Source organism: Ixodes scapularis, unplaced genomic scaffold, assembly GCF_016920785.2.
Source record: "Ixodes scapularis isolate PalLabHiFi unplaced genomic scaffold, ASM1692078v2 PGA_scaffold7__128_contigs__length_106722199, whole genome shotgun sequence".
Taxonomy (NCBI): Eukaryota; Metazoa; Arthropoda; class Arachnida; order Ixodida; family Ixodidae; genus Ixodes; species Ixodes scapularis.
In genome coordinates this window covers 96,002,449-96,015,010 of record NW_024609882.1, presented here as the reverse complement: position 1 = coordinate 96,015,010, position 12,562 = coordinate 96,002,449, and the positions used below count along the sequence as shown (strand labels likewise).

At 44.2% G+C, this 12,562-nt stretch overlaps 1 protein-coding gene across 1 annotated transcript in view; it reads left to right on the top strand.

The window, feature by feature from the left end:
* Positions 1–343: 343 nt before the first annotated feature.
* Positions 344–12,562, top strand: part of LOC8052855 (myotrophin) — a 43,141-nt gene continuing 30,922 nt past the window's right edge. The window contains exons 1-2 of the mRNA XM_029978025.4: positions 344–587; positions 12,229–12,339. Of these exons, the coding sequence (XP_029833885.1) occupies positions 519–587; positions 12,229–12,339 (180 nt within the window). The 5' untranslated portion in view covers positions 344–518. The remainder of the gene's footprint in view (positions 588–12,228; positions 12,340–12,562) is intronic.

Genomic DNA, 12,562 nt, shown 5'->3' with positions numbered 1-12,562 from the left:
ACGATAAGGAAAGAGGGACTTTGAAGACAAACAGACAAGACAGGCGAAGTCTTCAATGTCCCTCTTTCGTTATCGTAAATTAATAACCAACGCGCTCACCCATCTACAGACGGGACAACAAGACGAAGAAGCACACAGGACGAGCCCTTCTCATGTGTGCTTCTTCGTCTTGTTGTCCCATCTTTTTTGTGCTATTTTTAATATGAGCTTCAATTACCAACTTGCCTAGCAGTCCAAGCTTCTACAATGGATTTCCTTACTTGTAGACCTGACTGTGTTCAAGTTTCTTTTTGTTTTTTTAATATATATGGTTAACCCGTTGGGTTAACCCGCCAACTTGGACGAATCTTACACAACTGTTGGCAACACTGTGCTCATCGTTCCGCAACTGGCTCGCTGAAGCGCTGAAGTTCCGAGGTTCGTTCGTTCTCCAATGAGTGGGTTCTGGGCGGCACAACGGCACGATTCGGTGTTCTCTAACTTGCTTGTCAGTTCGCACGTTCGTCGCCTACACTAAAATGAGCGAATTCCTGTGGAGCCTGAAGAACGGAGACCTGGATCAGGTCAAAGACTGCGTAGAACAAAAGGTAATCCGGTGAAGCGACGCCTTCGTGGCAGTTCTTCATCGCTTCCCTAACCCCATAGCCCCTCGATAGGATATTCACGTTGTTGAGCTGACCTTGACGTAACGACTAGCGTGCAGACTCGGTCGTTTCAGTGAGAGCAGTGACCCTAGACCCGCCCATAGTACGTCCTTCCGGCGCATACCGCAAACCGAGCCCCGTTTTGGAACTCCCCTTGAACGGCCGGCGAACAACCTCGTGAGCAATCAGGCTCGATTAGTGATATCCGCAGTCCAACCTCCGAAGCTCGTTCCCATTTCCGTCCGAGTGGCGATTTCCATTCGCCCCGAATGAATGGACGGCGCTTCAAAGTGCCCGATTTTCAAAATTCCTGCCCTATGTGGCCGTCAGGTTGGCTGGAAGTTGGGCTGCTGGCCGATGCACTCGCTTGCGTTGCTTGCGGCTGAGCTTTATTCGGTCCTGCGAGAGTTGTAACTAGCCCACAGGAATATTTTAACGCGTTGAACGAGCAGACAGTTGTTTTCGGTGGTCCCAAGCAAGCGCTTTCTTTATTTCTTTTCCTGCCTCGCAAAGACCGAGAACAGTACAGTTGAGCTTTGGATCCGTGCTACTAAGGCCCGCTTCCGACGGAGCAATTTCGCCCAGCAACTTGACGTCGCAACACCAGCAACACTTTAATTTTCGTAAGGACCTAATTTTTGTAAATATCCCGAATCGTCTACAATTCGCGAAAAATGGAAAAAACAACCCGCGTTCACTCGCAGCAACCGAATTGCTACGACTAGCCATCATCATCATTCAATTTGATTTTTCATGCACTATTTAAACGCACAGCTACGCACTAAAAACGTGTTTTTATATCTTTGAATGGCGTTTAGAATACAAACTCATCTGTCTGAAAAAGATTATTTCCAAAAGCAATCCATTTCAAACCAAAACCAAATCTTTAGCTGTCATCATCACCATCAAAGGGGTGTCACGTGAAAATGTTGCATCCCTCATTGGCTGCTGCCGCTTCAAACGTCTCCGAGTTGTTCGAGTTCCTCGTCCGTTTCGAGCCGAACCCAATCTCAGCATTTCGCATTGATGTACGGAAAGCTAAGGAAGAACCCGCCAGCAACCTCAAAATTGCTGGAAAAGTTGCCCTGTCTGATGTGGGCCTAATACGGGACTAGTACAGTACTAGCCAAAACACCTTCGGCGTATATTCCTTTTTTGTCGAAAAATTAGGACTTGGAACAACGGTGGCGAAGCTGCGGCTCTTTGTGCGAGTGCGGCTCTCTGAAGTTTAGAAATAATTTGTGGGTCCTAATTTTTGCGACACGGTGGGATCTCAATATAGATTCCAATGTGTTTATATTGTACCGAAACTGTTCGCAGGACCTATTTTTCGCGAATTGTAGACAATTCGGGATATTCACAAAAATTAGATCCTTACGAAAATTAAGTCGCGCACAGTATCACCAAGAACAGAAGATCTCAGAAACGTCTTTAGTGCTTCTGAAATAGTTTTTGAAGCCTTCATTAGTCGAGGATAATTGTAGATTGAGTTTGAATGGTATGCTAATACAATGCACCTAAAACACATTGCAGACTTAGAGCTACTGAAAATACAGAAGCTTGCAAATATTGATCGTAGACTCCTCACACTTCAACAGCCACTTCGGTGGCTCCGAGGCGAGAGCGTTGGCCTACGGATCCCCAAGTGGTGGGTTCGAATCCTGGCCGAGGTGCCCGCAATCTGACGGAGGCTTATTGCGGACGAGGCGCCGTGTAACCGAGCTTTCAGTTGCACCTCAAAAGATCCCCAGGTGGTCGAAATTAATCCTCAGTCCTCCGCTGGGGCGTGCCAGATGCCTGCCGTTGGTTTGGCAGGTAAAACCCCCAAATTTGACTTTTTTCTCACACTCCAACAGCACTCGCTCCTTGTACCTTGAAGTTCGCTTATGTGGCAGTGCCTTGACCAATTCTGCTTCTTGCTATTATCAAGACCCCATAAAATTAGACCATTCGCAAACTTCTTGAAGCATCGACAGTCGTAATTATGTCTCGTTCGTGTCCAGGAAGGATTGCCCTGTTGACGGCCTACTCATCAAGTTGTAATTTCTAACCCTTGCAACTGGTTGGCCATCCTGCCGACTGGTTTCCCGCAGTGTATATCGTTTGTGTAGAGAGCTATATCCACCATGCAGGTCTTCTCGTGTCATTTGGCAAATACTGGAAAAGAAGTGAACTGCCGTGCAGCATTCGAAACTGGCGGTGCCGAGAAATTAGTTTCGGACACCTCGCCCCCTCGCCTTCCTCATGCTGTGTCACTATTGCTGCTACTGATGTTCCATGTTGATATTGAATCATCAGAGCCATCATCTTTGTCGCTGTAAAACACAAGGTCAATGATTTCACCCCTTGAGAGGCTTCATCTCTTCCGGGATGCCATCTTCTTGTGAAAAAGAGGACAAACTTGTTTTTAGTCCTAAATGCTCGTAAAAATAGAGAACATAAAGTACCATATCTTGTCAGAGGTACAGTACTAACCAAAACACAAGTGGTGCAGCATGGTTTCCATCTATTGGTATATTTCGAAAAAAACGTCTTAATGAAGACTAGTGAATTGCCAACTTTGTGCATCCGCAGGAAGGCTCTGTGTAGACTCAAAATAGGCGCTCCGCAGAAGGACTGACATCCTTAATCATATGTATGCAGCATGTGCATAGAGAACTTTATAAAATAACATAGGTGAGGAAATTCTCCAAAAAAGAAAAAAGTTGTTCCTAATTATTGTTAGAAAGCTTTGGTTTTCAGTAGTGATAACATGTTTGCGTGCCAATATCTGAAATTTGCGGAGAATCGCTAAGGGTCTGACAGTTTATAAAATATAAGTAACGTAATGAACAACTAATACTATTTAGAAAAATTGACTTACACCCATAGTCCCTGGCATGGTTTCTGAAAATTAATGCTCTTCTAATCTCAAGTTCTAGGACAGCGTACCCAATTGTGCATATGTGCTGACAAAAAGCAAAGCTCTTGGGTACTCTACTGAAATTTCATAACATTATTACCCAATTTATTTACTATCAAACATGGCTACGCCGGCGGTGCACCTAAATGCGAGTGACCACCTAGCTCTTCTTAATCTGCAACTTTTTGTGTGCAAAAATTTTCTTTTTCTCCGCAAAAATATTTTTGGGCACGTTAGTATACTCTAAATTGGGTGAGGACACGTAAAAATGTAAAGCGTATCAAAAGTGTAGACCATTTACCCACCATTCAATCGCATCTCAAATTGCCAAACACCATATTGTCGCGTGATTTCAGCTTTGCACCGCATAGTGTAAATATCGCCCAGTACGTCTTTATTTATTTACAGAAAAACCCGCATCACCGTTAGACATTTGTGGCGAGAGTTGGGTGCAAAAATATGAAACAAAAAGGTTCATTATATGTAACTGAAAAGTTAAACAAAAACACTATAAACACAACCGTTACAAAAGAAGGCATCATCTATAAAGCTATTAAGATACGGATGATATGTTCTATTAAACGGGACTGGAACATTAAAAAAACCATTCATCAGATACAGTGGCATTATAAACACCAGAGGCATCTCTCGAGTAGTGGCACAATGCGGATCCAACCTGATTTTCCACTCAATACATTTTTTTTTTTTTAACACAACCCGCTTGTTGTTTTGCTCTGGCCATGCCCGCCATCGGTCGGGGCACTAGATTCCCCGATGTCACTGTTCCTACGGTCCTTAGAACGAACCATGGAGGACACTAAGAGCAAGTCTCGTACACAGTACACAAAAAAAGTAATCAATTACTATTACAGTTACTCTCGGTTAAAAAGTATTCAATTAGATTGCTCAAAAAGAAAATTTATTGGCCCTCGAACAAAATAACAGTTACTTTTCCGATTACTTGAAATTTTCAGAAGTATGGAGTTGTCTCCTAGTTTGGAAAGGGGTCTTTTCTACTATCCATTATTAGCCCCGAGAGCGAACACAAGCGTCGCTGCGGTCGCCGCGCCCTGATTGGGTGAGGTGTACCGTGACGTCAGGTCGAGTACCCCGCTCCGCGATCTCGCATCGGGTCGCTTCCCAGCACCGGTTCCCTGGTTTGGCGTTGTGCGCCGCAAGCTCTTCGAGGAGCCGGACTTCGTTTACCCGGTGTACAAGACGTTGAGTTCGGCCGATATTAACGTGCTTCCGTACATTTTAGAAGCCTGCTTGTCCCTTTTACCTTTAAAATCGGGTTACAAATCCCGAAAACTATCGGCGGAGGCAATTACGCCGATGAACCTCCCCGTCCGTCCACACGACGCAAGGCAATCTTGAGAGGGATCGGTGAAGCGGTGACGCAAGTGTTTCAGACGCTGGAATTCTGTTCCTTGCAAGTTCATGATTTAGGACGATATTACATCCCGCTTTCAAGGCATCTCAAGCGGCCTTTATAGCATGGGCCTTTCGGTGGTCGGCAAATTAGCTCGCGACCCCGACTCTGCGCTGGCACTCTGCATGCGCTGGTTCGCAGATGTTTTAAAGGCCCTGCGTCTGATGATCTTTGAAGTGCTCATGGAACAGGGTTGTTTTACATAAATGTAGCTTCTTCCTGAATTAATTATATAGTTTATACGCGTATGCAGGCATATTTCTTAGAGGATTCACTATTACTGGAAATTAGCTTGTATGGTAGCAGCAAAAACGGCCGAATTTCCCCCAGTTGCCTCTATGAAACTGCCCAAAATATGCACAGCAATAGTGCCGTAATTTGGAATGTTTATACTTTTTCCTGACATTCTTTATTCCAGCCTTTGGTATTCGGAAAATACACCGTTTAGTCTGAATTGTCATTTCCATTTAAGAGTCACTGCCGCAGGTCCTCAAAAGCTTCCTCAGCCTCCAAACTCCCTGCAACTGGACTCTCTGACAACAGAGGAATACAGGAGTAAAAGCAAGCATTCGAACGTCTGTCCAGTGGTAGATGCAGCACTGGTAGCAGAAAATGTGGAACCTGTGAAGGGCGACAGTCTGCGTGAGAAAAGCTTCTGGTACTTCAGCTTCAGGACAATTCGATTTAAGTAAAATCTCAATTTTAGGGCTTAATGGTCTAATAACGAGCTAGACACCTTAACTTACGTTTGTTATATATTACTTGAGGATTGGTATAAACAAGTCCACAGATACCACCCGTGTGGTCCATTGAAATACTATCCGAATCCAGCAAAGGTCAAGTGCAAGCAATGTATATAGTAAATGTTCCTTGTTTTTTTTTTTTACTTTGCCCCTGCACTTGGGCTGTCTTACTTGTGATTCTCTCCCCATGGCCGAGACTGTATTTAGCACGTTGCTCGAGCAGCAAGCAGCTTGTCTGCTTCGGCGATCTTGTTTAAAGACAGAGATACAAAAAAAAAATAGTCTACATAATTTGCCAATTCATTCGGACCATCAGCAGCGTTCATTGTGCGAGATGTAAATCTGTAGTGATGCCCCTGCAATTGTGGCCACATTCCTTTATTTTCACATACCAGCTGTGGTTCATGCGTTGCCTGGCCTGTCAGCCATGCTTAAAATGTTCGTTGAAGTTTCGCCTGTAGCTACAGGCCATACTTCAATAAAGGCATATATAAAAATTTACACTTCCTACGAAAAACACGCCGAAAAAAATTAAATAGAAACGAGCGCGCCGACAGCTAGCGTCGTCACAGCCTCCACAGGGCGAGCGGGGCGAGTCGGGGGAAAATTCTCTCCTCGCCGTGACGTCACCCCGGTTCGCCGTAAGGGGCGCCACGCGAACTTCTCGGGGCTAATTGGATTAGAATTACTTGTTACTCCTCCAATTTGGGTAGGCCATCCTCCCGACGGGGACTTGCTTCCTTGCTAGGAAAATTGTACCAACTCACCACTAGAAAGTGAAAGGAACAGACATGTAATGTTCGTACCTCAAAAGGTTCATCCTAATGAATGGAATCCAAAATTACTCCAGCAAGTGATTGATTACGACTAACTTGATTACTTGTAGTGAGTAGCGTACAAGTCTGGGTACGAGCCAAACAAGTGAATCCAGTGCAGTCTGAGTGTCACGTGATCTTTGAGAGGGGTGCAATGACGGATTGTCACTCGATACGCTCAGTTATCTTGGATAATGTCTGTTCCAGTCTACCGTAATTGAAAACTGAGTATAGCCATGTCTAGAGAAATGAATCCAACCATTTTGTCAGCAGACTACCTACATTAAGTATGTTAAGTATAAATTTCGTTTTGTTTGTTTTTCATTGTATGATATGAATGACCCCCCTTTTATGTAATGCCCTAAACGGACCCTTAAGGTGTAATAAACGAAATAAAGTACTACCCTCGGAAGATAATGCGGTACGGCAGAATAAACCAACTACAATACTCTAAGGACCTAACGCGTGACAAAGTTAAGTTTTTCTAGGCAGTAGCAGCCGCATGAATAATAATGAAAAGCTCGAGTGGGTCTTTTGTATAAGCGTTAGTCCAAGGTTATGTTCCATGGTGTCTAAGTGATAATGCGACCCAGTACGGCCACTGTGGATGCTTCGCTTGGGTACCACTGGTCGCTGGAACAGAAACTTTCCGACAGTAATTGACTGCTACATAGACGCGGATAGACATTTATTTTTTCTATTTTAGAACAATATAATGCAACATGTTTTTGCGGCCTTTGAATTACTGCTTTTTAAGGGTTCATCGAAAAAAATTTGGAGAAAATCGAGGATAAGTTTTTCTTATTGCCATACTTAATTGCTTAATTTTGACTTTTTGGATTGTTAGATAAATTCCGGGCGTAATGAAAAAAACACTTACAATAGCTGAGTGCAAACTTTTTGTTAAAAGTGAAAAAAAAGCATAAAATACTCCGTACAAAATGTTTCAGTTTAAAAATCTAATTCTAAGATGTGCTAAAAAATAAAAACAAAGTGCCTATATTTGAAGGAGCGTTGCAAGGGGCGAAGTTTCTCATTTTATTTTACTGAAAAAATAATCTGAAATAAAATAAGTTTATCTAATTCGAATAGACCAGTTGGCACGATTTATACATATAAAATATTGACGTTGTAGAAAGTTGTATTTTTTATTCCTCTAGCCCTCAAAGTTGCATGTACGCACAATTTGGAAAAATGTTGCACCACCTCTCACATGCAATCTTGTTTTTTAACAAAAACAATGTAGTATATTGCAAAGGTAGTTCCATTCTATTGTATCAACATGTTTTGCTACCTCGTATATAAATTTAATTGAAAAAAAGAAAATAGGCATGACATCTCATGACCATCCTTATTGGAAGACTTGCCTCAAGATTCGATTGGTATGGCTGATGTGGTAAAGGGCAGAACTAGGCTTTGTTTCACACTTACTTGGAGCAAAGCAAATGCTACGGACGTGAGGCAGAAGCCATGGGAGGCGCCAATGCGGCGCTCGCGCACTGGAGTCAACTGTTCAGGGCTCGTGCTCTGTTCCCTTCCTTGCCCATGCTCTGTGCCATTAGTGTGGATGCTTTGTGTCCGCCCGCTTTATGGACAGAGAGAATCGGTACATGCTTTGTAAAGAACCTTAGATCCACTGAAGCTTGCTTCCTCCAAGTTCAATCTGGGTCTGGGTCTTGAAGCGAATAATCAAACTCCTGAGAGCAAAGGGGTGGAACGGCTGTGGCATTTGCGCCATTTTGCGCCAGACGCATTTGTATGCACCATCCTGCGCCATTTTGCGGAAACTGCGCCACAGCCAATACTTCGCGCCATTGTGCTCCAAATTGCACAACGTGCGCCAAAATAATTCTATTTTGTCTTGGTTTCGGTTTTTATTGACTCGATTGGCAACAATGAGCGCATTTAGCTTGGTCGGCCTTGCAATTTTTTGTTCAGTTTATTTTTCTTGTGTATCCCGACTCGGAAGCACGCAAATAAACTCGGGGGTCGGGTTCCAAGCGCTACATCACCTGCGACTGGATTCTTATTCTTCAACCATAGGCGGTTAAGCAAGTCGGCCGAGGTGAGGTCGAGTCATTAAGCGTCAGATTGCCTGAGCGTCTGCGGCCCAGGTTCCGGACGTCAGCCAGTTGAAAACACATTAGCGAAAGATTCCTTTTAGTGCTTCACCGTTCGAAGTTCGAACCGCATTCCTGCAAGATAAATCGTGATTTGATCGAACTGAAACACTCTCCGATCCGAATCCTTGCCGGCCAGCAGCTCTCACGCGAGCGGTAGGCCTGCTCGGCGTACTTTAATCTTGCTCTGGCTCATCGCTTCGAATATGATAACTCCGTTAATCGTGGTCTGATGCTTTGATATTGAGTTGTACAATAGGATAAACTCAAAATTTGTTGCCTTCTTCCTTCGCGCAACTGCACGTCCATTGCTTACGCACGTCACGTGGTTCGCACTTATAATTACAATGTCGAGCACGTGTGGGTCGTGCTATAAACAGTGCTGTTTTGCATTTTGAGCAGCTAAAAGCCACTCAGAAAATATCAAGGACACTGCGCTATAGCAGTGGTTCTCAACCACTAATGTTTCGCAGACCTCTTGTGAATCGGCGGTCATGATGGAGGGCCCCGTTCGTGGTGAGGGAAAGAGAGAGGTATAGCTTAATTATAATAATGAGTTAATAAATGGATATAGCTAAGGGCTGGTGTGAAATGGACCTCTCTCAATGACATAAACGTGAGAAGCTTACCCGAAAATTGGAACCTTTCTTCTGAATCTGAAAAAATTCAACTTCTATTACCGCAGGCTTGACTGATCAGCCAGGGTTTCGCGGACCCATAGAATGCCTCCGCAGACTCCCATTTGAGAACCACTGCCCTATAGAGTGATTTTTTAACTGGTATGCATTGCCCAGGAGGTAATCAGGGTTGCATGACCTATTTTCGAAAACCGCGGTGAATATTTAATAAAGTCAAATGGCCACAGAGTAGTTATTCTCAGGAATGGCGCCAAATTCACAAGTCCCGCTTCTGAATTTGGCACCGCTTGCACTGATATGTTGCACCCATGGGGGTTAAATGTACTAGGAGAGAGCATAACATCAGCTTGTAGCTTCCGCAAGCAATCCCCTCATAAAGAAGTGTCCTCTCCTTAATGGAAAATAAAAAAAGTGAGTGTGCTAGCGAGCTGGTAATAATTAATCATAATGTGACACCTGAGGTTGGGGTGTGAAAAAATTAAGGAACTTTCAAGTCGAAGGAAAAGACAAAAGAGACTATCTTAAAATATTGTGACGTTCTGCTCTGTTGTCTTTTTCTTCGACTTGAAAGTTGAATTTTTCTGCACCACAGTCTCAGGTGCAACATTATGATTATTTTGCTCTCTTAATATCTTAAACCTCCTCGCTTGCCCTGACCGACCGAGAAGTAGCGAGAGTTCAAAAAGCGACGGGAAAGCCGCCCCCAGAACAAACGGAGCGATGCGTCGTCTGCCCACGTTTCTGGTGAGAGTAGAATATCCCTCCCAGTATTTCTTTGGAGTTGACAAAGCATCATTTCGTGATACATACTTAACAAAACAAAATTTGGGGAATGTACTTCGAAGTCGGGAATTGTACTTTTACGGAAAGTACCAGAAAAAAATACTTTTAAGTAAACTATAAGTACATACTCAGAAAATGTACTTCAAGTAAAGTACAAGTTTCCTGAAACTACCTGAAGTAGTACTTTAAGTACAATGTACTTGAAGTACTTTCCAACACTGCCCATAACACATTCTTCAACAACCTGGACGTAGGTTGCACCGCTCCGATTGTGGGGGTCTCGTTGTACAGGCGGCGTTGCCAACTTCAAAGTTAATTTCTCGCTGGTCTGGTGCCCCAAAATGGCTCATTTGGTGTGAAAACAGCAAGGTTTTTAATTTTGGGCAAATAGGGAACAAACAAAATTAAAAAAGGAAGGACTTTTTTTTTTTTCTTTTTTGTTCAAATGCAGGTGTTGGATCAGAATTTTAATTTCTTGTTGCACTTCTCACACTTATCTTTGTGTTGTCATGACAGCCCACTTTTAATATGTGAGCTTTTTTGAAATTCATAAGAAAACCTCGCTATAGCCGTCTTCTCACTTTATGAAACAATTATATTTATTCTCCAAGCTCGCTGATTTTGAATATATTTAGTGTCTTAACAACAATATTTCTAAAAGAAAAGAAAAGCTGGAAATTTCGCTGAAGATCCTTTATTCAATTTGCAATTTCACACTAGTGGCTAGGTTTAATTTTTACCCTTCAGACGGGCATAGAGGATAGCTAAGTCTAGCGGAAAAATTGCTAAAATTGTAACACTGAGAATAGGCTTGCGGCGCGCACTGTGGCGCTGCTGGTAGTCGAAACAGGAAATCCCTAAAGGGGGGAGAAATCTTCACTGAATACGGTTCTGAGATCCCTGTGATGCTGAGAACTGCCGCTGTTTAAAGGGGTACTCCAGAAATTTTTTTTAGAAGCTACCTATTTTTTCTAAATCACTGGCCTTTGCCCTTTCTTGTATGCTATTTAGTATCACGAAATTCATAATAGCTATTGTGAAATCGGCTAATAGCTATTGTGAAATCGGCAAATGAAAATGATGCCAAAACCAACGTTCAAATCTACCTGCAGTTTTCAGTGCTGCGACGCCGATGGAAGGCAGGCTTGCGGGTGGACCGGGCAGTCTAGAAATGGACAATGCTGAGCACTTCTTTAGTGCTCCTGCACAGATGCTAGAGCGAGCTTCGAAAGCATTAATTTGACACCATGAAACTGCTTGGAATCGGTTGAGAACAAAGATCACTCCAAAGGGTGAACCCCTGCCTTCCACTGACATCACTTTTTCCTTGTTGCGAGCTGAGACTTTCACTTTGAAAAACCCAGTGAGGACGAAAATTGTAAAATCAACAACTTTGCAATATTAGGCACAAAATGAAAATATCATTTTGTGCCTAATATTTGGGTTACTATTTCAGCGACATTTGTTGGTGCGTTTAGCAAATTTTCAGGAAAATCGAAGACTGTAAAAAAAGGCTGGAATACCCCTTTAAGGGGCAAATTAATATAAGGACGCATTCACACATACAGCGCAGCACTACCTCGGCACTGGAAATAGCGCCGGCCTTGCTGATCCACCGCTGACTTTGCACCATATTAGCGATACAACAGTGATAGCTGCAACGGTGCTGAGTTATGTTCAAGCGAGGGCCGCACAAGTGCCGTTTGTGGTGTTGGTCTAGCGCCCTGCTGCATGCGTGGCTTTTGGGGGGGGGGGGGGGGGGGGGGAAGTTGGTCGCCCCGAATCCCGCCCCAGGTCAGTGGCAGACGTTGGGAATTCCAATGACAGTGGGGGAAGCATTGCGCGGTGAAAAGACTAAGTGCACAGGCGGGCTGGCGGTAGTAAGCGTGTTGTTTAACACCCAAGACTGTTTATTAAGATTTTTTCGATGGCACCTCGTCTGTATGACTGGATGATGTTGTTTTTTGCGCTCCGTGGGAATCTCGGATGTCAACGAGCGTTCGAACAGGTTCAAGGCGTTCCCTTCCATGTCCGTTCCTCGGACTAAAAGTTATTTTCCTTTTCTGCACCACAGTCTCGGGTGTTAAACAGCAGGGTGTGGTTTCCCCCGGAGGGAAGGTGTGCGGCACTGAGCGGGCAGGTGCTTTGCAGGGGCTGGACGTGAACGCGTCCATCGACGGAAGGCCTCCCCTCCACCATGCGGCGGACTACGGCCAGGTGGACGTGCTCGAGTACCTCATTGAGAAGGGTGCCGACGTCAACGTGAGACCGCTTTATTCCTCTCCTTTTGACCCTGGTGCCCAGAACTCGCCTCCGACCGGTGTTTCCCCTCTACGACATCGTAAAAGCGGTGGGGGCAGACGCTGGTTCTGCTGCAGGTTGCTCTCCGCTTGACAGTCTGCTTCGGCAACCTGGACATTCACATTTTCTCGTACTTTTTGCCGAAATTTGTACACACAGCCGCGAGGCTGGCGACGTCCGATAG